This window comes from Oxyura jamaicensis, chromosome 2, assembly GCF_011077185.1.
Source record: "Oxyura jamaicensis isolate SHBP4307 breed ruddy duck chromosome 2, BPBGC_Ojam_1.0, whole genome shotgun sequence".
NCBI lineage: Eukaryota > Metazoa > Chordata > Aves > Anseriformes > Anatidae > Oxyura > Oxyura jamaicensis.
In genome coordinates, this window is record NC_048894.1 from 44,827,788 (window position 1) to 44,854,300 (window position 26,513).

General features: G+C 38.8%; 3 protein-coding genes across 13 annotated transcripts in view; 2 read left to right on the plus strand and 1 right to left on the minus strand.

Moving 5' to 3' along the window:
• Window positions 1-5,495, plus strand: part of ATP2C1 (ATPase secretory pathway Ca2+ transporting 1) — a 50,511-nt gene extending 45,016 nt beyond the window's left edge. For all 4 annotated transcript variants that reach the window (XM_035317033.1, XM_035317031.1, XM_035317035.1 and 1 more), the window contains 5 exons: window positions 1,117-1,233; window positions 1,877-2,024; window positions 2,672-2,767; window positions 3,581-3,722; window positions 4,673-5,495. In XM_035317033.1, coding sequence (XP_035172924.1) covers window positions 1,117-1,233; window positions 1,877-2,024; window positions 2,672-2,767; window positions 3,581-3,722; window positions 4,673-4,809 — 640 coding nt within the window. In that variant the 3' untranslated portion in view covers window positions 4,810-5,495. The remainder of the gene's footprint in view (window positions 1-1,116; window positions 1,234-1,876; window positions 2,025-2,671; window positions 2,768-3,580; window positions 3,723-4,672) is intronic.
• Window positions 5,496-11,112: 5,617 nt separating this feature from the next.
• Window positions 11,113-16,322, minus strand: ASTE1 (asteroid homolog 1). Its single transcript, XM_035317039.1, has 4 exons — window positions 14,933-16,322; window positions 13,003-13,213; window positions 11,894-12,089; window positions 11,113-11,602 (listed from the first exon to the last, which is right to left on the minus strand). Exons 1-4 carry the CDS (start codon window positions 16,244-16,246, stop codon window positions 11,311-11,313), a joined length of 2,013 nt encoding a protein of 670 aa, XP_035172930.1. The 5' UTR covers window positions 16,247-16,322; the 3' UTR covers window positions 11,113-11,310.
• NEK11 (NIMA related kinase 11) overlaps window positions 16,313-26,513 on the plus strand; it is a 117,384-nt gene continuing 107,183 nt past the window's right edge. For 4 of the 8 annotated variants that reach the window (XM_035317040.1, XM_035317045.1, XM_035317047.1 and 1 more), the window contains exons 1-2: window positions 16,313-16,623; window positions 19,712-19,965. In XM_035317040.1, coding sequence (XP_035172931.1) covers window positions 19,796-19,965 — 170 coding nt within the window. In that variant the 5' untranslated portion in view covers window positions 16,313-16,623; window positions 19,712-19,795. Of the gene's footprint in view, window positions 16,624-16,670; window positions 17,136-18,645; window positions 18,816-19,711; window positions 19,966-26,513 lie in introns of those variants that run through there. The other 4 variants (XM_035317041.1, XM_035317042.1, XM_035317044.1 and 1 more) reach the window with 4 other exon arrangements.

The window sequence follows — 26,513 nt, forward strand, 5'->3', positions numbered from 1 at the left end:
TATAAGAAGTTTGTTTTTCAAAACCGTGTTTAGAAGTTCTACTTCATGTGCAATAAAAGACCCAGTTCCATAGTGAAAAAATCAATTAGGAAGGTGAGTGTTAATCTGAAATACCATTTAAAGATTTGGGAGATTTTTTAATACACACAAGTGCTATCTTATAATTGCCAGAACACCATTTTAGCTACAGATTCTGAATGAATTCTTGCATTTCATACAATGAAATTCAGCAAGGGAAAATGCCGAGTTCTGTACCTGGGGCACAGGAGCGCCTGACACAGGTACAGACTGGGAGATCAGTGCAAGAGATCCAAGGGTACTGGTAGACAGCAGGCTCAACATGAGCCAGCAGTGTGTCCTGGCAGCCAGGAAGGCAAACTACATGTTGGGGTGCACGAAACACAGCATAGCCAGCTGGTCAGAAGAGGTGATTCTCCCACTATATTTAGCATTGGTGTGGCCACACCTTGAATATTGCATGCAGTTCTGGGCTCCGCAGTTTTAAAAGGATTTTATGATACTTGAATGTGTCCAAAGGATGGCAACAAAGTTAGTAGAAGGGCTGGAAGGCATGGCCTATGAGGAGAGGCTGAGGACACTTGGTCTGTTTAGTTTGCAGAAAAGACGGTTCAGAGGTTACCTCACTGCTCTCTACAACTTCCTGAGGAAGGGGAAGCAGAGTTAGGTGCTAGTTTCTTCTCCCTAGTAAACAATGACAGAATGCTCAGGAATGGCACAAAGCTGTGCTGGAGAGGTTCAAACTGGATATTAAGAAAAAATTATTTACCATGAGGGTGGTCAAACACTGTAACAGGTCTCCTAGTGAGCTGTTTGGTGCCCCAAGCCTGTCGATGTTCAAGAGGCATTTGGACACTGTCCTCAGTAAATGCTTTAACTTCTGGTTAGCTCTGAAGTGACCAGGCAGTTGGATTTGATCTCTGAAGATCCCTTCCGACTATACTCACCTTTTAAAGTTAGGATTATGTCAATTGTGATTTAATTTGTCAAAAGCTATATCTGTTCTTAAATACATGAAGTTTTGCTTACAAAGCAGTTATCAGTGGATCTTCAGAAATGTTCCATGCTGACAGTCATAAAAATTGATTCTTTCAACAGGAGTATAGCAGCATTGACTTTAATCTCACTGGCTACATTAATGAACTTTCCTAATCCTCTCAATGCCATGCAGATCTTATGGATCAATATTATTATGGATGGACCTCCAGCTCAAAGGTAAGTAATTACTTACCTTTACTTTAAACTCTGCTAGGGGTCTGTAGTCCTGTTATTTCAACAAGGGAAAGGGTTGCTTGTAGAAGAAACTCTGAAGTGTTAGGCTTCAGTGATATTTTTCTGAAACATAGCAAATGTTTTTCTTAGAACTATACTGCAAATGTTATAATTCAGTGTTGGTTATTTTGGTTTGCTTTAATGTCCAACAATGCTTGGTTGGGGTCACAGCACGGATATGTCTGCCGAACCTGAATGCAAGATACTGACGTCTCTCCGGGTCCTTCCTCTGACTCTCTTCACTGCAGATAGATAGTATGGGATCCCTTAGTTAGGCTGATTAAGGTAGCAGAAATGAGGGACATTACTAATACAGCAAATTCCTTTAAAATTGACATCTACTAAGCTTGATAACGTCTGATAGATACCACATAAATTTAGACTTCCAAACTGCAGTGCTAGGATATTACCTGTTACTAACATTTATAACTGAAAAATCACAGATGCTTGTTTGTATTATGTGATTCTTAGGCTGTACAGAGAAGATAAACTTTCTTTTTTTCAACTTGTAAAATCTATCCTTTATATAGAAGCAATTAATTATTTCTGTGGTTATAAAGACCTAAGTTGTTGTTTCAATTTTAAGTCTTGGGGTGGAGCCTGTGGATAAAGATGTTATTCAGAAGCCTCCAAGAAATTTGAAGGACAGCATTTTGACTAAAAACCTGATCGTTAAAATACTGGTTTCATCAATAATTATTGTGTGTGGAACACTGTTCGTCTTCTGGAGAGAGGTATGACAAAAACATAAAATTTGAAGTAGTAGCAAACACTTTCAAAAGAAGTCATTTTTATACTAGGAGTTGGAATTTGGAATTTGTATGGACTTAGTTGTAAGACTTATTCATACTTGTTTAATAATGAAGATTGAAGGGGACGAATTTCAAAGCAGTAGTTGAAATGAGGAATACAGTTCTATGCCCCAATCTCTGTTTTACAGTGGATTTTTTCAGGACCCAAACATATTTTGAAAGCTTTTGGAAAACTCCAATAGGCATTCATTGTAAAAATCTTATAACCAGGCTATTATGAAACAGCCATTTGCCTTCCTTTCCCATGTAGAGAAGAAAGTTTTTTTTTTTGTTTGTTTGTTTGTTTGTTTTTTAACTTCTTGTAGTGCCTGCCTAGAATTCTTGGTATTCCATCTGCTTGCATAGATGTTTGTTAAGCGTCTTTGTTTAATTACAGCTTGGAATTACAAATTATTTTAAATTACAGGTGTGCAATTCTTGCTGTATGATTTATTAAATCAGCCTGGGGCAAACAGTTGTTTTTGCTTTCATGTATTAGCTAGTCAAACTTGAATTACTGCGATAACTATGTTTTGTTGTTGAGGGTTTAAACTAAAGCATGCTGAAACAGTCTTATTTTTTGTTGGCAGTTACGAGACAATGTAATAACACCTCGGGATACAACCATGACTTTCACTTGTTTTGTATTTTTTGATATGTTCAATGCATTGAGTTCTAGATCTCAGGTGAGTGATTTATATTGCCATTTACACAGTATTTACAAAAGCAGTATTTTTGTTCTAAGGAGGATCTTGCTATCTTTGTTTCAAATGTTTTCCTGCAGACTTGCATGTACTATTAAGCTTTGGAGTTAAAATAAGTAAAATAAGTAAATAATAATAATAAAATACGATGTGGGATTTCTTAAATCACAGATAAGTGTTAATTTCCTTCATTTATGATGCAGAGCTGGTAGTAATGCTGCTGTCCTCACAGGAGCAAGGAAAGTTTCATTAAAATATGAAGTGTGATGGTCCTTTGTATTGCTGCCTACATTTGGTTGGATTTTTTCTTTCCTGAAAATCCTGTCAGTTCAGCAACTTTTTCAGAATCTGAAGCTTTTTGAAAGCCTTATATTTTATTTTTTATTTTAAACTTGTAACTTTAAGGAAGGTTGCTTAAACTGTTCTTTCTGTTCATACTTTTGCTCTAAGGAAAAAATGTCTGCTAGCTGAAGAAAATATATACTACTACACTTATGCTAATTGGCAGTTTGTTTTCTGGTATGAATGTCAGAAAACGTCCTTCTAGTATTGTGGGCACCTTCTAATACACTGTAGTTGCAGAAAAATGAGCTCAGTAAACAGATCATTGACTGTGAAGACAAGTTTACCATGAAATTAGCCTCTTCAAGAATTTATTGTGGATTATCTTCAAGGTCAACAATATATTTTTACATGTCTGTAAAAGTCCAGATGAAAACATTGTAGTTATGAATATTTTTATTGTCTAGTCAATGGAATTTACATGTATGGTGTGATATATTGTTTATTTTACAGACAAAATCTGTCTTTGAGATTGGACTTTGTAGTAACAAAATGTTTTGCTATGCTGTCCTTGGATCTATAATGGGGCAGTTACTGGTCATTTACTTTCCTCCACTTCAGAAGGTTTTCCAAACAGAGAGCCTGAGCGTCTTGGGTAAGAACAGTTTTATTTGTTGTTTGTTTGTTTGTTTATTTTTTTTAAACTGTGTATTAAGGATTAATTTGTAAATACATTGGCTGATGGTTGTGGACATAGCATTTAGGGATGTTGTTTTTGTGGTGGACTTGGTGGTAGTAGTAGGCTGGTGATTGGACTTGATGATCTTAAGGTTTTCTTTCAACTTAAATCATTCTGTGATTCTCTGAGAGTTCTTTCTGCCTATTTGCATACAGCAGGAATACAAATCCGGCTGACCTGTTTTAACAGGGGAAAAATCCTTTTAGATACTTTGTTTGGAAATCATGATTACATGTGTATTACACACAAAACAGGTGATTGCATTCTTGAGTTTCTGAAGTGCTTGCGTATTTTAAAGTTTTCAGTATGAGTATTGATGCAGGCAAAATGAAGCATAGACTTTGGAAAAGCTTTTAAAAATCTTATACTTTATTAAATCAACTGCATTTTTGTAGGATAAAAAGGTATGAGGCTTTTAAGAAGCTATGTAAATACACTTAGTGCTGTTGGCCTCATTAAGACTTACGTTTACTGCTGTTGCTGTTTTCTGGAGCTAAAGTTAAATTATTGCTATGAAATCCGTTTTTACATAATTCTTTGCCTTTTTACTGCAGTGTCATTTCTGAGAATCTAAGTATTTTTTTCATTGTAAATTATGTTGCTTACTGTTCTTTGCTTTCATAGGTATTAATAAAAATAGTTATGAAATATTCCGAAAGTTTGAAACGTTGTGCGTGTCCTTGTGATTTGTGCATAAACTATGCATGTTATTTGTCTGGTTCTGCAAAAATTGGTTCTTGCTTCACTTTGTCTCAAATTACTTAATAAGAGGGAGGCAATTTGAAGTTCTTGTAAGTCATATTCCTTTGTGAATCTGCCCTAATCTTTAAGTAGCAACTTTTAAAAAGGCTAATTATCTCTTCTAGATTTATTGTTTCTTCTGGGACTCACTTCCTCTGTGTGCATAGTGACTGAGATCATAAAGAAGTTTGAAAGAAGCAAGGAAAAGATCCAGAAACGTGGAAGTTCTTCTTCGTCAACTTCGTCTTTTCTTGATGTATGATGCATATTGCATTCTTTTTGTTTGCAAACTTAGGGATTGCTGTCTAAAGATGTAGGAGAAGGCAAAACAATATTTGGAGGATTAAGAAATCCTGAGGGCTTTTGACAAGTCCTTTGTTTCACTGGCTAATGATGAACATTCATGTTTCAAGACTGTTCAGAACTTAACTTCCAGCTGTGGGAGTAACAAATGAAATTATGCAACTTTGGTAACATTTTTCCTCAAACCAATTTACTTTTAAGATTGAACAGGATTTTGTGGGGGGGGGAGATTTACTTTAAAGAAAGATCTAAGCCCAAGTCCCGTTTTCTGCACTTAAGAGATATAACTGTGTAAAATTCTTCTCTTAGATATATATATTTTAGTTTGTTTTTATTTAAAACATTGTACGATTTTACTTTTATGGTGGTGGGACTTTGCTACTAATACAAGGATAAAAAAAAATATTTCAGAGGCATTCCACTGGGTTTAGAGTCTGTCACAAGAGTGCCATATTCTAGCTACTGTATTTATTTACTTTATTCTGCAATGTGTAAGCGGCTCAAGTACCTTGTGCTACAGTTTTTTTGTATCCTGAGTTCTTTTGCACAGGATGTGACCGCTGTTGGATCACTGTTTTTCTTTCCTTTTTCTGTGATTGAGAAGCCTATACTGCAATTTGAAGTAAATGTTTGCTTTTCTTAAAAGTGTGCTGTCTCTTTGCTTTAAAAGGAACTGGCATTTACACCAGATTGTCAGGCTTGTTTTGATCATTTCAGATGCTAGCTTTATTTCACATTTTGTTCCATTTTAGCTTACAAATGCCAGAACACTTCAGTGGTTGTAAGTAAGTACTATTATTGCAATATTCTTTTAGTATACTAAATTAGAAAAGGAATGCACTCATTCTCACTCTAACGGCAAAAAATCCTACCCTTGTTTGAAGGAAGCATTTTTTTTCCTTCTGTGCCCCTCCTGTTCTTTCTTCTTCCCATCATAAAAATAAACTGTTTACTTTTAGAGTAACTTAAAATTTTAACCTTCAGAATGACTTTTTGTGGCTGGAAAAGTGTTATAGTAGATTGATGTCTCAATATGTTAAAATTTAGTTTTTAATATATGATAATGCCTAAATACTCTAATATTCAGCAATTAGAAACAGTCTTCTCCCTCAAAATAGACTTGAAGCTGGTGTCATCAGTGTCTTTAGAATAGGACTGTTTATCCTCCGAGGAAAAATACAAGTAACAATGAGCCAGGGGATCTTGAAAAGAGGGTGTGCAAGATTTTTAGAGGGAGTTGGAGCTGGAATGGTGGATCTTTTGTTTCAGAGTGTGTAGATATACAGCTTTTCACACTGAAGCCTGAAAATAATGTTCTGTTGTATTAGCTGGGGGACATGCTGTCAGAAAATGGTCATCCTGTCTGTAAGGTTAATGAGGGATTTTAAATGGGCACATTTTTGCACGTTTCTTTGTGGTTTGCCCCATGTGCCACGCTCAAAATCTGGAGAGTTCATGAAAAATAAGGCAGTTTGGAAAGTGTTATATGAATCTCTCTGCTGATAGGTTTTTTATTTTTTTTTCCCCTGGAGATTCATAGACTTGGTCAGAAGTGGGGCAGCACACAGGAAATGAGTTCATTTGCTATACAGAAACCACTGAGTCAACTGTATGCACGCAATTCATCCATTGCTCTGGCTGACCCTGGGCCTGCTGAATGTGCACCTATTACCTGCACTACCAACGTGCAGGAGATCTAAGTGTAAGGGTGTTGTGGTTTAACCCGGCTGGCAGCTAAACACCACACAGCCATTCGCTCACCCTCCCCCCTCCCTCTCTGGGATGGGAGAGAGAAACGGGAGAGTGAAGCCTGTGAGTTGAGATAAAGACAGTTTATTAAGATAGAAAATAATAATGATAATAATAATAATATGTACAAACAAGTGATGCACAATGCAATTGCTCACCACCCGCTGACCGATGCCCAGCCCAACCCCGAGCAGCCAGCCCCCCCACCCCGACTAGCCACCCCTATCTATTGTTTAGCATGTATGGAATACCCCTTTGGCCAGTTTGGGTCAGCTGTCCTGGGTCTGTCCCCTCCCAGCTCTTGCTGCACCCCCAGCCTGCCCGCTGGCAGGACAGAGCGAGGAGCTGAAAAGTCCTTGGCTTAGTATAAGCATTGCTCTGCAGCAGTTAAAACATCAGCATGTTATCAGCACTCTTCTCATCCTAATCCAAAACATAGCACCCTACCAGCTACTAAGAGGGAAAATAACTGTCCTAACTGAAACCAGGACAAAGGGGAAAGACTAGCATATGGCGTTCACCTCTTAGGCAGGCTGCTATATGAACCACCGAGCTAACAGGGCTCAAACAAGATGACTTCATATAGGAATGCTCTTACCTCGTTAAGCACAAGGCTCATTTCCAACAGCTCTGCCTATCAAAAGTTGAACAAATTCATCAATGTTCTTCCTGTTGGACTGTCTTTGACAAGTGGAGCCGTAGTACTAATGCATTCAGTATTTCAATGCAATTTCAGAACGTTTAAAAACTCCTTAATAAAATATTTAGAACTCTTCAGATTCCAGTAAAGACATCATAAAAACTATGACAATGCATGCTGATGAAGAATCTCTTGCACCAGCCTGGGTTTTGAAAAAGCACAGCTCTGCATTTGCTGTTAAAATCCTAGAAATCCAGATATGCAGAGAAGTGCAGATGAATAATGATTTGTTGTTTTAGCAAAGAATTCTTATTGCCTAGTCTTTAAACAAGTTTTATGAAGCAGCACAAAGAAGTCTCACTTTCTGAATGAGGTATGTCAGTGTAGACAAAGATAAAATTGTGGTTTCTGAAGAACAATTCTGCCTTCTTGAAGGGTAAGCTTCATTGCATGTAATTCACTTTAAATATGCCAAAGGCAGTTTTGCTGTTTTCCATTGAAAGATGAAACAGTAACAAGTAATTAATCTAGCTCAACCTCATTATTTGTAAGAAATGCTTGGACCAGCTGTCTGAATTCCATTGCTGTTTTTTAGATCCATTCTTGATCATTACTACCTACCAGCAAGTTGGAGATTTTCTTCAGAGCAATTGAGTCAATAGTGAGATTTTTTTTTCCTCAAAAACTTAGAAGCATTTATGTGGTGTGAAAATAGGCAGCAACCAAGGAATTTAGTTTTCTTACTGAAGCACGGAATAGAGAACATCTAAGTTTTAACTAGTAAGAGCCTTTTATTGTTTTGGGTTGTTTTTCTCCCAGGGAAAGACTGAAAATCTGTAATGACTCAAGAAATAAAAATGAAGCAATTTGTTTAAACTTTGAATAGTGATCCTAGACTGCCTAATTTTCTTCAGCATACAGAAATGGTATTTCCATGTAGGCATATGTCATTTTATCAGGAACAAAGAGCAACTGAATTCTGCATTTAGAACATGCTTCCAGTGGAGTAATTTGTTATCGTCACGTCAGCAGTCCCAAAGGTATTCTCAAAATGCCTTGTGATTACAGCAGTCTTGATCAAAAACTGAAACATCTGAGTTTTTACTTGTCTTCAGAACTGATTCAAGATCCTACTTCCCAGCAAGGCTCAAGAATTTGCGTTCTGGTGTTCCCCCAACATGGCATTTGGAGCAGTGAAGATCCTCTCTTACAGCAGTAACAAAGTGGAATCAAACATACCTGCATTTTTATATTCAAGGCTTACTTGAAATAGGACAATTACTGTTGGTTATAAAAATCATAAGGAACTACAAGCTTGGGAAAATAAAACACGTGGGATCATAATGATTGGAATCAATCTCTCAATTACTAAAATTAAGAACTTAAATTTAAACCCTTTCAACTTCAGTAAAGTCACCTGGTGGAAGCATGCACATAGCCTACTTAGAAAGGGGTTGTGAAGTGCTCCTGACTTGCTGAATGGTTGAGTGGGGGTGCCATCTGCTGGTACTAGAGTAAGTAGCAGTTCTGTAGTAGAAAAGTTAATTATCACCTACTATCTGTTACCTACCATCTCAGACTGTATCTCAAAAATAGTTTTTCTATAAGTTTAAAGATGTTGCAAATGTATTAATTTCTCATTTAATTTATTATGACAGTATCAAGACTCAGCTGTATGAGATCATTCTGGTAGTTCACGAGGTCTAATGAGTTACTTCCGTATAGAAACACTTATTACAGTGTATGTTGATGAGCCTGAAGAAAGTGAAGTTTTATGGCTTATTCATAGGTCTTCATACTGTAAAGTTTCATTTTTAGAAGGTGTTGGGTTTGGGGCTTTTCCTCCAAATTTAAGACTTCTGAAATTTGAGCAAGGGTCAGCTTGTTAGTTTTCATCCTTGCCTGGAACTTGCTCTAGTTAAACTTCAAGTGAATGACAAACTGTCATGCTTTTTACATTTCGGTATGTCCATTATGTACTTGAGTGCCCCACAAAATTTACAACAATAAGTATTATTAGGAGTGCCTGATACTTAAGTGCTAGTGTTACGGTTCTGAATCAGGAACATTATTGTTGTGTGAGACTAGAACTCTGTAAAACACTTTTTTCCTTGATTGGATTACTTAAAAATCATTGTGAAATAGCTCATTTGCCTTGGTGGTGGATTACTTTCAGTTGCTTATTTACTTTTCTGTAAAATTAAGTAGCACTTCAGGAAAGCCTTTGTGATAGTGGCCTCTGCTAGTCTGTATCACCTACTTGGACAAGGACTTATTTTTAACAAGAACAGTCTCTAAATCTGTTGAGACGACAGAGTAACTACGATGTTACCTTCCGTGACAGTAAAGATTGAGTCACCTAATTCTGTTGCTAGCGCAAGACCTTTAGAGAAAGATTTTATTCAGTTCTTGGTGCTTGATGATTTTTAGTGGATTTCTTCATGCCTGGAATATTTTTCATCATTAGTGCAAGTGCTCCTGATCACACTGAGCAAAGGCATGTGTTGCCTTGGTTATTCCAGGGAGCTCAATTTACTTTTTAACCTGTGATCATTCTACATGTAAGGACACTACCTAAGTAATAGTGACTGTCAGATGCAAGAACAGCCTGAAAAACAGGTAATCTGCGACTGAATTTTCTTCTCTTTCCCTTCTAGAAGCAAGTCAAGTGCTCTTTTTCTACTACCATAATTGGAGTGCTAAAGTACACTGTTTAAAGGGGCAGATGCAACCATCTCAGGTGTAACTTACTCTCCAAGTAAAAATATGTTTTCTGCAATGTGTGATAAACAAATCTAAGAGGATGTCCTCTGTCATAATCCATGGAAAAATCATGTTTCAGAGCAGCGTTGTGCCTCTAAAAATAGAAATACTTTAGCTTGAAGGCATTTGTATCACTGTGAGGATGGGGGGAGTCTCTATTTTAGTTTAAATGTGAGAAAAAGCTTACATAAGCTGGACCGACGCTTGAGCACAAGATGATGCAGGAGTCAAACTTGAATTCTGGTGAGTAATGATTAAATCATGATTTCCTGGATGTAAGAAATAGTGTACTGAGTCTTGAGGAAAAAAATACAAATGTAGATTTCATATAGGGAAGACACCAGAAAAACATCAGTTTTACAAGAAAAAACACTTCTGTGAAGTGTCTAATTTTGTTGTGAAGTTAGCTGATACAAAAGCACTGAGAAATACTGATCATGTAGGATTTTTTATATTAACTTTTTTTTTCAGCATTTCCATATTGAGAGCAAGAGTTTGCAAAGTAACTTAGTGTACACTGGGGCAGCTTAAAGCAGGTCTGTAACTTTAGTGTAGCTCTTAGAGAAAGGTTAATACAAATAACAACAGATTGTACACAATTACTCTGAATTAGCAAGCCTGCTGTAATTTGTTACCATGTAACTTTATGTATATATGTAGGTATTTAACTGTTATTTTAGTATGCCAAACGGAAAGGGAAAAGCTGCTTCTGCTGAAGCTTCTGAGCATGCTTCAGTACCTATAATGCTGCAAGCACAACTTCATCAGCTTTCACTGATGAAACCTGAAGAGTTCTACCTGTAAGGACACTATTTTTAAAACATCACTTTCCATTTTGCTCTGATCTGTAAGACTGTAAACATGTAATGGCATAGACAACTGTTCCTCAAACACAAACTTTAAAAATGATTTTTTTCAAAGTTAGAAGTGTTCAGGGAGATGGAGAGATAGTGAAGTAAAAGTGTTCAGGAACACAGTTCCTTTAAAATAGCCCCGTCTGAAATGCTAAACTTCTTTACTCTCATTTTTGATTAATATCTTTTATGGAAACACAACCTCCCCCCCCCAAGAAAAAACAAAAAAAATAACAAACAAACAAAAAAAAAAAAACAGAAACCAATACAACTTACATATAGCACCTCTTTTATAAGAGCCTCACTTACAAAAATATTAAAACCCTGAAGGACGACTTCTTGGTAAAGATGAATTGGGAACTTGTACGAAAACAGCAAAGAAAATTCCACTAGTGTCACTTATTGAAACATAATTTCAATCTTCATAGTTAAAATTATTCCAGGAATAATGCTTTCAGTCATCCACTCCAAGTGATGCAAACCTATTAACATCACATAAATACTGAGTTTCTGGTACGGGACACCTGACAGCTTTTGTCTTCTTAGATGCTTTCTTCTTTTTGTGGGGCTCAGATTTGGTTTCCAGACTTCTTTCAGAAGGTGACAGAGATACACTTGACTTCACTGCATTCAACAAAACCTGATAAAGCTGAGTCATTTTTGGAGATGAACTGAACAAGTTTTCCACTGAAGGTGTTGATTTAAGCTCTTGATACAGACTGTGCACAAGGGTCCCACTATAAAGCCTGCTCAAAGGAAGGAGAGAATCCTCATTTAGAACCACACTTCAGCAGAAGTACAGAAACATGCTGTTCAGTCAAAAAAAAAAAATCTAAACTACATACAATATCCAACAGTGGGCTCCTAAAGGATACCTGTTCTAATCAGTATTTTTTTTCCTTATTCCTACCTTTAAAGAAGGGAGTCTAAATATAGTAAAATTGGCCAAAGTAATTTATGACCCAGGAAATAGAACATTATGTGAAAACGTTTCATTAAGAGCTTATGTGGAAAACAGATCTCTGGAACATCCTTACCTACTTAAGTCTGGCTCAGAGAGAGGAGTGGAGAGTAGCTGGTTGAGATACAATCCCATCTGAAGGCAGCACTGCCACTGGCAAAAACTATGTGCAGCATCTAAATCAAAGTCTTTATTTTGCAATTTCTTCTCCTTCCATTTCAGGAACTGGTTATATGCAATACTGTTATCTTCTTCATGTAAAGCTGTGGAATCTAGGTTATGAATAGAAAAGGACAGACAAATGTCTGCTGTGAACAGTATGAAAGGTAAATGCAGCGCATAGGGTCTACAAGCCTCAAATGTTCAGCTGTATCTCAGGAAGCCTACATGGTAATGTTTTAAAATCTCAAACTTGAAGGCATAAAGTTACAAAATACTTCAAGTATCAGTTTCCACGAGAATCTAAAATCGTGAAATCAGTAATTCTACTTGTCAGGTAATTTGCTGCGCTGTTCTGTGAGGGAATCAATTTGAAAAACAGATTGCCATCTCACTCCAGCCTACTTGGGAAGCAGGTGGCTACCATTTTCAACCAGCTTTTCTAGTTTAGAACCTAAATAAACTGAATAACCCTGGCGCATGCATCTTCTCTGGCATCACATCAAGGCTTCTTCCTAAAGAAAATGCCACTTCATACCCTATTATGTACAAATATATTCCTGAAAGTTTTAAGTCAGCAAAGAAATTGTTTCACTTTCAAGTTTTCTCAGTGCACAGGAAGATAACAGGTACCTGTGCAACTTTTAGGTACAGCTGATTTTAGAAAAACTCATGAGAGGGAAAAAATTATCAGAATGCATCAGTAGTAGTCATTTTTTTCTGATGCAAGAACATGTCAACAAAATTTCTGTAGCATAATTACACCTAATTAATCTTTCAGTCCTTGATTCGTCTTTTTTTTAATGTTTTACATGATAGAATAGCACTATTTAGGGTGTTAAATTCATAGTTAGCACTGCTTCTCTGCTCTGTATCAATGCAAAGAACGTGATACTTCAGGATATAGTGTGAATCAAAGCTAATTCATCTGAATTCGCACAACTCACCATAAATGGGGAAAATCAAGTTACGGTACAGATTTTCACAGTAGTTGAGCATCTAAAATTGTATTTTTTAGAGACATACCTGGATCATTAGTTACCCTGTCAAGTTCTCCGGATACTATCATTAGAAGTAGAGCCTTTAATTGAAGCAATTTTACTTTTGGTTCTGAACAACATGTCCAATAACAGGTTACGGCAACAGGAAGATGTAAGTGACTGGGGATAGATTCTAGGAAACTCATTTTCACTCCTAAAGTCTCCAGCAAAAGCATCCGACGGCATGACATAGGCACCTGAAAATAAATAAGAAAAATTGAAGTGGAAAAATGAAGGGAACAGACTTCATTTGCTGCAACTGATTTCCAAAATGCAAAGAAGCTTGTGTTTAAGCTAGCTAATGCTTCGTGTTCTCTATTAAATAAATAAATAAATAAACCTAAAGGAACAGGCAATATTTTTGAAATACAGCTAAATGTTAGGGAAAAGGGGTAACGGTCTATTTTTACAACTGCTTGAGGTCAGTTAGATTAAGAGGTTCTGGAGTCTCCTACAAATCAGGTGATTTAAAGTTCCACTCCTGTGCAAAAGTTGACTTACTTGAATAGTGATGTCTGTTCCTTGTATGTTGAGAACATACCTACCTGTAATTACCATGAAGTCTTCAGTGTGAAGCTTGCCTTTCTTATTGGCAACATAGGAATTCCTAGCACATTCCCTCTTTGTTGTGTTATTTAACTTCCAAAATGTGGTGTTATAGATTGTTTACACAAAGACCGTGCAGCAGAATTACAGCAAGCTTTTCAGTTGTAATCTGAGTGCTTGGTGATTCTAGATTAGGATGACTTTGCCTATGTCTAGACATCAATCCCAAAAGTAGAAGACAAAACAAAATCCGTTTTGCCAAAAGTGCTTTGAATGCAGGGGAACCTTTCTTCTTGCAACCTTCTGTTGAATGGATAATTACATATATTTAGTGAGGAGAGATGTAATAGCAGAAACTCAAATTCAGTAGAGCATACATACCAGGGCTGAATTAAGGAGTCTATTCAAGTTTCTTAACATCCCAAACCATGACGTCTCAAACTCCTGAATGTTTGCACATTGCTCATTTATATAATGATAAAGCTGTATCACAGTAGTGATGGACTAGGTTCTTAATGAAACAGCCAACAGCAGGTGATAAAAACATGCAGATCTGTTACAGCTGATCTGAATGGATCTGAGTGGATAGAGCATATGACTGATTGTATTTCTAAAAGTTAAAAAAACGCATACAAAATCTATTATGAAACTTTGGGAATGAAAGGTTATTTCCCATTCAGAGAATGAGTTACAAAGTCCTAACCATTAGAATTTAAACGTACAGAATCACTGATGGTGACTAGAACTAACCTAGTACAAGCTTCCTTTGATTACAAGCTGTGTTTTTCAGGTGCTGTTCTGTCTGGCAAGCAGCAGGGAACCACGTTAGCAGGATGCATACTCGTGGCAGGAGGAACTGCTGGACAGCTGCAAGGTTCACAGATGAAAAAATGGTGATTTTAGTAGAAAGCATGTATCAGATTTTGTCTCTGACTTTGGTCTGAAATACCTATAGCTTGATCAAATGTAAATTGAGTTTTGTAGTGTTGAATTGCACTTAAGTTTCATAAAGCTATGAATTCTCTCCTGAAATGACAAAAGCAAATATTACTTTAGTGTAACACACAGGATGAAAGAAGGGCGTATAATGGAAAACGTACGCAATGCTAACTAATATATACACACAACCAGCTTTTCATATAATTTGTCTTGGTACAGTAGGAGAAAAAAAAAGTAATGAAACCTATGTAGCTTCTCAACTATCAGAAGCCAAGCTCAGAACCCTGTAAGTACCTTGGCACTCAGTATTTACCTACTGAAGGCATTTGGTTCAGGCATCGCATTTAGGGACCAGCTGGCAAACATCAGTCCCAACTATTTTTTAACTCACGAAACATTGTTAACCATGATCTGTGGTGCCAACCATTTACCTCTGTTAACTTGTCCAAAGAAAAATGATCATCGCAAAAACGCGGGGGTAGGTTTGCTGCTTGAACAAATGTTTTTTTAAGTGTCTTTTGGATTCTGTCGAATTCAAATATGCCTGAAGGCTTGTTGGCCTGCTTGCTCGCAGAAGCATCTTCTGAGCTTTGAGATGCCTTCAGGAGCAGTCCGTAGATAACCTGTCGGATGGGCAGCGCTGTGCTGTGCGCGCTAGGCCTCTGCATGTTCTCCACCTGAACGTGGAGGAAGGTACTTCTTAGGATCAGGGCATCGCTGAGGAACGGAGACAGCTCACCCTTCGCCAAGCCATCAAGCACCCACTGGGGCAACCCCGAGTTCCTGGCTGCCTCGCACTCATACTTCCCCCCCTTAAAAAAGTCCTCCAGGTTCACGTCGGACAGCGCGTAGTCCTCCATGGAGCTCCACAGGAGCTCCCTCACCTCTTCCCTCCGGTGCTCCTTCAGGTGCCTCACAACGTGCTCCACGGCCTCCGTGGGCCCGGAGAACTGCGCCAGCCACTCCAGCAGCCCCCGCATGAGGCCGTGCTTGCCCCGCCGCCCCCCGGGGCTGCCGGCCCGCAGGGGCAGCTTGCCGAAGAAGCCCTGGAGGGCCGGCACCTCGCCGTAGTCGTTCCCGCAGAGGACGGCGAAGAGCGGCAGCAGGCTCTTCTGCAGGCGGCCGAAGCGGCCGCAGAAGCTGTCGGCGGAGAAGCACAGCGCGGGGATGAAGCAGCCCGGCGCCCCGTCCCCGGGGCACACCTCCTGCCACTGGAAGCGGCTGAGCGGGCAGTAGCCCCCGGGCAGGTCGAAGACGCAGAAATCGCTGTCGAGCGACAGCACGGGGCAGCCCCAGCAGCTGGCCAGGGCGGCGATCTCGCGGTCGGCCTCGGCGAAGCACTGCACGAAGGGGACGCGCAGCCGGCGCAGCGCCTGCACGAAGGTGTGGCGGGCCAGCAGCGGCAGCAGGCAGCCGCCCTGGCCCCGGGACAGCCCGTGGGCAGCCCGCAGCCGCTCGGCGGCGCGGTCCCGCAGCGTGGGCAGCTTGCGATCGGCCGCGCCGCGCCCGCCGTCCAGCACCACGACGGCGGCGACGGCGCAAGCCCGCAGGCTGCCGAAGAAACGGCGCACGGTCGCCGCCAAGGCGCCGTAGTCGCCGCCGCGGCGGAACTCGGCGGCGGAGGCGAAGCACAGCCGGTGGTAGAGGCTGCTCCCGTCGATGACCAGCTTGGTGTCCCGCAGCCGCAGCTCCGTGAAAAACGCCCCGCGCTCGCCCACGAAGCCCGTCAGCCCCGGGACGCCCATGATGGCGCCGGGCGCCCGCTTCCCTCACAGGGCGCCTGCGCCGCCGCTCCTAGCGACGGGGCCGGGTGAGGCGGGACGCGGGGAGGGAACGGGGACGGAGGAAGGCAGGCCCCGGCCCCTCGGAGCGTGAGTTGGGGGCCGCCCGCGGTGTGTGCTGGGGTCCCGGCGTCCCCAGAGCGCCTCAGGGAGGTGTCGGTCGGTGCCTGGCTGGTTGCCGTTTGGTCTCGCCTCACCCGGGCTGCCGGTAGAACCCTGGGCGGTAGAACACCGAGAGCAGTCAGGAACAGCAGTAACGCCGCTTTTAGGCTCGGCTGAAGGACTCTTAACATCCTCGTAAAGTTGTTGGAGGAAATAGCTACGCAGCCGGCGTTCAGGAGGTTTGGTTGTTTTTTAAACGAAGGGATAAGAAATAAATGCAAATATCCTCAATTTTATTTTCAAAAAAAAAAAAAAATGCTTTGAAATGGTTAAAAACCAGGGCAGTGAAGTCATAGGCAGGAAAATAAATAAATATGAGGTAGTATATATTGGTAATATTTAGATTTTAAATATAAAAATGTCTGGGTTTTGGTTTTGAGATGAGAAACAGCAACTGGTGTGGTACCGGGGTTCTTAGGGAGTGAACAGAAAACCCGACAGAACAGGAAAACTTTCATATCTGGAAGAGAAGAGTTTATCCTGCAGGTCAGAAAGTGCCAGAGTACGTTAGCTGTTGCTAAAGGAACCTGAAGGAATTTTAAAACCAGCATCGTACGTAAACAAATGGGGCTGGGGGCGAGTGCGGTGCTGTGCACGGAAACTTGGAAGCACCGCTCTGCCTTACCTTGCAGTGACAAAGGGGGAAAGATCTAACCACAGCCAAGGAAGAAAGAAAAATTAAAGAGAAAGGGTAATCTAGACAATGTAATTGCATTAGTTTGGTGTCAGCAATGTGCCATGCTATAGAATGGGGTTTGATGAGGAGAAAAGGAAAATAAACCGTCTTCCAAAGTATTACCAGATAGAGCATACTGAACTTTTTGAGGAAGAGGAGGCTTACCAGTTCTTTACTTCGAGTTATCTGTAGTTGTTCTGAAGAACTTTAACAAAACTTGAAGTTGGAGCATATGGAAACTGGTACAAAAATTCCAGGAAGGCTGGGTTGAAAGGTTCGTGGTAGGAGAGGCTACCAGCTGGCAGACTTCTAGAAGAATCATTCTTATGGTTAAGTCAGGCTGTAGGGTCTGTTGACTCTTCTGGGATATTTCTTTCAAAGTGCAGGGGCTCAGCAATCCATCTGTTGTGTGCCCTTAAAATCTGACTGTGGCACCACAACTACAGTCACTGGTCCCTGCCTTGCAGCATTGCTCAGCAGTAGGTATCAAAGCATTTGCAAACTTGTATCATTACTCTCATTATACATAGGGGGAACTGAAGCATGAAGAGTAGCAGGTGCAAGGCAGGGTTAGAAATAAAGCACAGCAATTAGTCACAGTTGGGTACTCTAGCTCAAGGGTTGGTATTGTGATGTTAAGGGTTCTAGCCCATCACTAGGGCCAGGCAGGTATCAAAATCAGAAGGTGAGAGGTGTTAAGTGACTCTTCTCCTGAAAAAAAGAACAGATGGCTTAGCAGTTTTTGTACGTGTAGTTATTTCTAAAAGGTATGTATTTTAAAACTACTGACTGTATCTGGGATTTATGATGGCATCCATAAAACAACAACTTCCTGGGAGAATAATAAATGAAAAATATGGAAACATTCAGGAACTGGCAATATAATATTTTATGGAACTTACCTTCCTGTCATTCTGTGCCCCCTCCCCACCCCCCAAACCCTCAACACGGTCCATTTATGCTTTCTAAGACAGATTTAGAGTTACTGAAGCAGTAGATTTTCTTTTAGCTGTCATTCTTTGCAATTCAATTTTTTTGTCCCTATTGCTATTTGAAGGAGAACACAGAAACAGACTTTCAAAAGTGTTTTTGCTTTAAAAAGTACATGATTTATATCATTGTCAAGGTGGCTTCTGGTAATTACAGTTTGGCTGTTTTTCATGAAATGGTGACCCTGCAAAGTCAAGCTCATTGGTAGAGTGTTGACAGGCGGTCAGCAGATGGGTATTAAAATAGGCTCTTACACACACACGTATGCACACAGAGTTATTGTTATAAAATACAAATTCATAGAATCACAGAATGGCTTGGGTTGGAAGGGATCTTAAATACCATCCATTTCCAACCCCCTGCCAAGGGCGTGGATGCCACCCACTACATCAGGTTGCCCAAGACCTTGTCCAACTTGGACTGGCCTAATTTTCATTTAGGTTCTGCATTTTTCAGAGGTGAAGACACTCACTTGGAACTAGCAGTTATGTGGCTTTTAAAGTTAAGCATTTTCTCTTTTCCAAAGCATTTTCATATGCATGCATTGACTTTGAAATGCTATGGTGAGCAAGCACAGTGTGGTCGTGCTGCACTGCAGCAGGCAGTGCTGACTAGACAGTAGTAATAGCTCTGCTGATTGAAGGACCTTGCCACAATTTGTTCTAAAGGATCCTCACGTGCAAATAATGTAAATAAAAAGCCAGGGTAATGAAAGCAATATTGCTTTATTATGTGTAGCAAAGCACATACACTTTATCATTTGGAATGAGGAAAGTAAAACAAAGTCATTCTAAAGCCATTTTCAATTACTGAAAGCCACAGAAACACCAGGGGGTTGCTTCTGCAGTCCCTGCGTTTGCAGAATTAGGACCTCAGTTATACAAGAGTTACAAATCAAAGTTAAGCTGTTTGAACTATTATAGCAAAAGAGAAAGGCAGAACTTTCGGAAGAAAATTATTTTTATTAAAAATCTTGTAGGTTTGTAGGTAGCCAGGAAGCTCTAATTTTCAGAAGATAGCGGTGAATCCCACAGAAGCTATACAGTCAACACTGAAAGGTAGGAGAAAAACAGTTGGTAAAATTTGAGCAGCAAATGAAAGAGCAAAGAAAACAGCTTTGTAGTTGTTGATGCAAGTGAATTCAAAATTATGGGTGGAGATTATGCTTCATTATATACAAAAATCATGAAACGTGAATCCCAAAACAGTTTTGATGCCAGATAAGGTGTTGGTATAAAGACAGGTGGTAAAGAAGAGTACCATATCTGAAGGGAACTCTCAGATGAAATAACAGGTGTAGTTGTCCTTGTTCTTGCAAAAAGCGCCTGAACTTGTTAATAAATGAATGTATATACACCTGTGTTTCATTTTTCCTGTGTTATATGCTCACTAAATTCATTTAAGGTTGTTTTAGAGGAAGGTTGACTATGTCACATCTGCGTTATCTGGTGTTTCTTAATCAAGTCTGCTGCCCACAGCTTAGCAACTAATGATTACACTCAATTTTGTTGTGCTGCAAGCTGAGCACTATAAACACTGCAATAGAATTAAGTGAGCATTTTCATAAGAACAATCATTGACTTTTTTTTTTCTATTTGAAGTATTTCCTCTGAACATCCATGGGAGAGTAAAAGTATTTGAAAGCTGCATTCTAGAGAAATTTGTCATTTCTCTTACACGGAACAATGCTGAAATTTCAAGAAACTGCGAAGCGTGTCTCTGTTGCCAGATCTAATTCTGCTTGCTCAGATGCTATGATTGCAAGAAGATACACTATTGAGAGGAAACTTGGCAACGGAAGCTTTGGAAGCGTGTATCTGGTTTCTGACAAGAAAGCAAAACAAGGAGACAAATTGTACGTAAGCTCTTCACATACTTCAAACAAAACTGTTTGGACTATATTTCTTGCACTCTAGATGCTTTCTTTGCATTAATTTGTCTCATCACTGATTTTGGTGTTATTTTGCAGCCTTAATTTTCAGCTTTAGTGAGGGCATAAGACAGGAGCAGACTTTATGCTGACTCAGCATTCCATCTGAATTTCTTTTTAAAATAGTTCATTAGATAAGTCTATCATACTGTGCTTTCATCTAGATCCTTTACAAAGGGCAGAGTGGAGGTAGGTAGCAAATCTATGACTATAGAGCAAATCTATGAGCAAATCTTTGTAGTAATGTATACCTCTGAAGCTTTCTAATTAATGGTTAGAACAAGAAAAATATACCTAACTTACCTATTCCCCCGTGTCATGCCTTGGACAAGTTGCTAATGTGAGATGCACACTGTGGAAAGGACCCCTTTGGTTATGCAGAACTGAAGTAAATTTCATCATTGTGAAATTGACGATGATAAGCAGCAGGGCAAAGGTGTATGCCAGTTTTCACAAATTCTCCATTCTTCTTTTTTACAAAATTGTTTATTAAAGGCTTAAAGCTTTTTAATTTATAAACTATTATTGAGTAGTTGTATACATGTATTATGTGTGTGTGTGTATAGTATAGTTGTGTAGTTTATTTTTGAAGGCTTTACATTTTGTAAATAAACCCTGTTCTTCTAGTTCTTTTTTCGGAACACTTAATAAAATGCTGGAGGATTGTGTTCCATTCCCTGCTCCTCTCTCTTCACGAACATGCCATTTTTGTTTTAAAAAACATGGAGAAAGAAAATCCATAACTTAATCAAGTCCAGCTACTACAGTATCTAGCTCTAATGTTTCAGCTAGTTCTACATGCTTGTTAAAGCTTTGAAATATAAAACATGAACATGAAAGTATCAGAATTTATTAATGTATTTTAATGGACCTCCCTCTTCATTTATGATGATCTCTTATTTACTCTAGGTGAATTTTTGGTAACACCGGATTGGTTGTTTTCAGGAGTTGATTCTATGTCACTTTAGGACTGTTAGTGAGGTGTCACAAAAGAAACTCTACAGTACTGTTATGATTTGATTTGATTTTATAATTGAGTTGTATAAATGAAATGTGAGAGGAATAGTTACAGTAATTCCAGTAAACAACATTTCCATTTGCTATGTACCTTACTGACAGCAAATCTCGATTTTTATACCTGCCTGAATTAGGACAGGTCTCAAAAGTTTGGCCTGAGTCCCCTCAGGATTCTGAAGCCATAAAGACTGAAGCACATTTTCAGACTGCTGACATCTTTGTATGTGAGCTTGAAGTTGGGTGCCTGGGTAATGCACTCCTGGCTGGACTTCCTCTGTAAAGAACTGTGTTTGTCCATCAGTTTTAATACTTACAGCAAATTAAGCTTGAATGTGAATGGCTTTGTTTTAATCTATTAAAGTTTGTGAAGCTTTTTGTTTAAAGTCTTCAACATCCAATCGATGTGGTTTTCAGCCAGAAATATATTCTTCCTTTAAATATGGGAGTCTGGGAGTCTGCCTGTTGTTACTGATGGACGTGCTAATGAGCACTTATCTGATCAAAAGAGATTTTTCTGATTTATGTATGCCTCAGTTTTGCTGGTTATGACAATGCATTCTTGGCAATGCTGCTTTAATAAATGTGCAGCAAAGACGTAGTAATCTTTCCTTTGTTTTCCTTCTATGTCAATTTACAGCTGTAACCTTGGATCAGGCTTAGAGGCTGCTAAGCTCTTAGTTTTTTTCTATCTGACTTTTGGATCTTTTTTAGGCCTAGCTATGGTTTGCTACAAAAACATTCTGTAATGAAAACTTTGAAATATTTTCCACTAATATTTTCAGAATTTTATTTTTCTTGTAGCATCAGTTATAATGCAAATAGGATGACAGGAACCCTTTGAGCTCATAAGACCATTCAGAATTCAGCTATTACTGAACTCAGAATATTAACAGGATATTGAAATGTGTATCTTCAGTTTTAGTTTCTCCTGCTATATGAAAGATGCCAAATTTCAAAAAACAAGGAAAGTGTGTTTTGCTTTAAGTAGTCGCCATTTCTATTCTTTATTTCTTTGGAATTTATGTCTGAGAACTTTAGTTCTTAGTTACTGTATTTAGACGAGAATTTACTGCCTGCGGAATTTCATGTCTGTGTTTTGTCAGGGATGAGGCTGAGTTTGTTCTCAAGCCTACTCAGGACAGATGCTGAGTATCAAATGGCATATTCTTTTTGTTTTATTACTCTCTTTTTACAGCTACAACGCTATTTAACGAACTAGTGCTGATGCTATTAAGTAGTTCATCATTTCATCACTAGGGGGTACTTGTGTATCACAGTTATTCTCCGTTCCTTCAGAGCCTCAAAGGTAGATTGAAGAGTGGATTCCCTCAACTTTATATTATTTATATGCTTAAAGATTACAAAAATACATGGTGAATGTGAAACCCGAGTAGCATAGCAAGATTGAACGTAATCACTTTCTCCTACTTAACAATATCGATCTCTTAAGCTGATAAAATGTAACTGAAGCAATAAAGCAATAATGAGTATATTTTCCTTTGGGAAACATATATTTTCAAATTATTTTTTTCTCATTCCGTTTCTCACTTTTTCAGAGTATGTTTCAAATTGTTTCTTACTCTTTAAAGAAACACCTCGGAGTTCTGAGAGCACTGTGGCAGAAAAAAAGAATTGAGATATTTAGGTCCTAAATGACTTCAACAGACTTAGAATTCTGTTTTTATCGTTTCAGAGATGATTTAAAATGTACTGAGAAAACAGTTACATACAGCATGAACTCAGCCTCAGATAGTTGTTACAGTTTAAAGCACTGAAAGTTGTTATGGTTTAAAGCACTGTGAAAGAGCACAGGAGTAAATCGTAAGAGTACAAATTCCCAAGATGAGTGAAATCTTGGATATTGGTACAGAAGCTGTTCAGAGATCTTTTTCAATTTTCCAATAGTGTAATGTCTTCAGAATGAGTTAATGGAGAGGCTAACAATGCTTGTCATGTCATTTAATGTCTGCTCAGCATAGCTTCTGTATGATTCTACTAATTTTGGGGCATGTCTTTTAAGATACCCATAAAAGATCTTAGCTGTGGAGAGCAAACTATTATGCTGATGGTTCAGATGGGACAGAGAGAGGGCTGATTATTAACTCAGGGAGGGCTGATTATTAACTCAAGTGAAGGGTTACTTCGCATAAAAGTCTCCACGTAGAGCTGTTCAGGCCAACAATACCCATCTTTTGCAGAAATACATGCCGCTTGGATGAGATCAGGACTGCTGACTTCCCAAGGTCGCACTAGATCACAGACATCAGGTGTGAAATGGCTGAATTGTACTGCCAGTGTGGTGGTGTATACATGTCTCATGCTGTACATTGCTCTTAAGTGCTGTGTTGAATGACTCATTCTTTGCCTGTTGCCTTAGCCTCCTAATTTGTATTATTTATAATTCGTATTATTTTATGTAGCTTTTTATGTTCATGGTCCTGTATGCCTTCTTTTTTATTGGGTGATTCTGTAAACCTTTTTCACTTTAATTTTGCCTTCCGCCCTCTCTCAACTAGAAAATTACATATTGCTGTAAACAGCTCTCAGTTACAGACATAGCTAAACAGCTGAATGTCTAAGCCAGGTAAATCCCTGGCCATAAAACACATCTTCTAATGTCAATCAACCTCATTTTCCTTTAAAAAATAATAGCTGCTAATCATCATATATTCTTTAATATGCTGTCGTAGGATCTGCTCACCTTTGAGTTTACGTAGAAATGGCTTCTGTGCCTGGATGACTTGCATATTGTCCTTTCCCAAGGTGTCTTATCCAAAATGGAGAGGGAGAAAACCAAACCAGTGATTAGGATTCTGAAGTGAATCTACGTGGTGCCCCATGTACTTATTTGAGACTGGCCATTGGCCTTAAGGATCACACTTCTAATGACTGCTGTGTGTAGACATGTGATGAATAACTTTTCTGAGTTTCATAATAAAGTCCTAAAAAGAAAAGTGCAAGTTTCTAGGTTTAGATTTGTGGCTAGGGAAGGTGACTTTTGTCCTCTTTGTTTGTGTAGAAAGTCATGCCATCTGTTCTCCATCTCCTACAAGAGCCTTTGATCCTGTTGGATAATTCTCACCAAGTATGACAGAGCATTGCACAAAGATAGAAATTTGTTTAATTTATGTGAAAGTAGCAGAGTAGAGAAATAATAAAAAGGTAGAGAAATAAAAATAGAAAATAAATGCCCTCATAAAGACAGAAGCCAGAACCTGGGGTGACTTCACTGTGAAAGACTGTTTCTCCTGTACTGGACAATCTGTACAGGAGAGTCTTCATAGACTATCCCCTCTTCTGGGTATGGTTAGAATTTCAATCATATTAGACTCCAAGGTCGGGTAAACACGAGAGGCATGTTGTAGAAAAGCAAGCTTCTTAGTTCCAGTTTATGTAGAATGGCTTTGGTGTATTATTTGATATTTTCCCCTTTATATATATGCAGATCTTCTGTTTTTAAGCCAGGTTACCGTAGATTCATTAAAAGTGAAATTGAATTGCATATTGACGCTACCTTTCTGTTCTAGTGGCTTCTAAAATGAGCTTATATAAATCTTTCTTTCAAATTGCAAACCGGTTTAGGTTTTATGTGACTGTGGGGTCCAAGTAAGGATTGCATGCTCCTGCAAATATTTGCTGTGGTTTTAAATCTTTTCCAGGGGTTGAACTGTATTTAGGCATGGTAGATGGGACTGCAAATCACTGTTTGCCTGCTAGTGGAGTTTCATAATTTTTAGAGGGTTTGGCTCTATTAAGAAGAAAAAATGATAACTTTAATTAGGATAAACATTATTTCTGTATGTAGTTTTATTTGTTCTCCTCTTCTATAGAAGTTTCAAAGTATTGAAGTTGGATCTGTGCCATTTTTTTCTTCACATTTGTATAACTTAAACATTAGCAGCAAGGGACAAACAGAGCTACGCAGTCACTTTTCCAGAGCCATCTATACCTGCTATGGTATAAGGTCTATTAAGAATGATTTTTTTCCATGCATTTAGCGTTCTGGGACGTCAGAGCACTTTTCAAAGCTATGAAATATTTTTACCCAATGCAAACATGCAAGAAACACAGAAGTTAAATATCTTATTAAATACAGAACTTTTGAGATCCAAGGTCACTAATCTAAGGCTCTTGAAATTTCTACTTAATCATTACATAATGTCATCCTTGAAATAGCTACTTTTCTGACAGATTTGGTTGAAACTGGATGGGAAGTCCATAAGTTGAGTAGTGATTGTTAGATGGACAGTTCTTTCCTTGGTAAGCAAGGTTTATAAACCTAGAACACTTGGAAAAATTCAGAAAAGCTGGTGGAACAATTACTCTATGAATTCTGCTGCAGCTTTCCAATTTACTTGATATTTGTTATTTATATTAAGTTCATTGTCAGTTCACTTTATTATTTACATATAATATGTAAATGCTTTGGGACATTTGATCTTATTTGCTAGGAAACTCAAGTCACTCCTATGTGAATGCAACACCAATTTTATTGGCAAAGGTACAAGTGAAGCTTATTTAGCAGCTCCGAAGTTACCAAGCCAGTACCAACTTACAAAACTCTCATTGATTTGTTCAAATACAGTCTCTAATAGGAGAGACAAGGAAGGGATTTCAATAGGGTTTCTAAGAAACAGTTTATATGTATTTTTACAAATGAAGTGTCAGTATGGCTTTAAATTTACTGGTATATTTAGAGAAAATTTAGTAAAATTTACAAATCACCTTCAAAATGCAGGACATACTTTTTTTTTTTTTTTTTTTTTCAGATTCATGACTTGTGTTCGATTATGCAAAAGTGCATCACAATTTTTGAGGCATTTGCTTTTGTTTCTGGCAATCGTGGACTAGTGTTTCTTGACCTACCCAAAATAATCAGATAACATGATTTGTGCAAAAAAGTAGCAGGGTTGTACCAGCATTTTATAACAGCCAACACGTTAATGTCCCTGCAGTTACTTCTACCCCTGTCCCCCAAATAGTTTATCACAACAGGCAATTATGATTAAGGACAAAGTATTTTTGTAACAGATTTATGTTCAATATTAGTCTTGGAGGACAGTGCTTACAGACAGTCCCTGATAGGTAGTGAATGCCCTAATCAGTTGTGCAGAGTGAAGCTCTGGCTTAAGTTTCATTAATTCATAACCATGCATAGGCAAGCAGCCGAAGTACACAGTAGGCGACAGGGACTTCTGGCTCATAAATATTCAGCAGGTGCTTGCACGTCCCCATGGTGGAAAGCACATGCTGAGAAGCACCAAACTCCCTGGACCGCTCCTGCGTGTGGTAATTGTGGGGTGTCAGCCCAACTTCTGCGTCTGACTTGCATTATACCATTAATCCAGACTCATGCTATGATGCCTTGGAAACTGTGCACTTAGCTGAATAATTTATCGCATGGCCTTCAATTATTTATGAATGCTTATTACAAATGAAATAAAATCTAAAGGTGG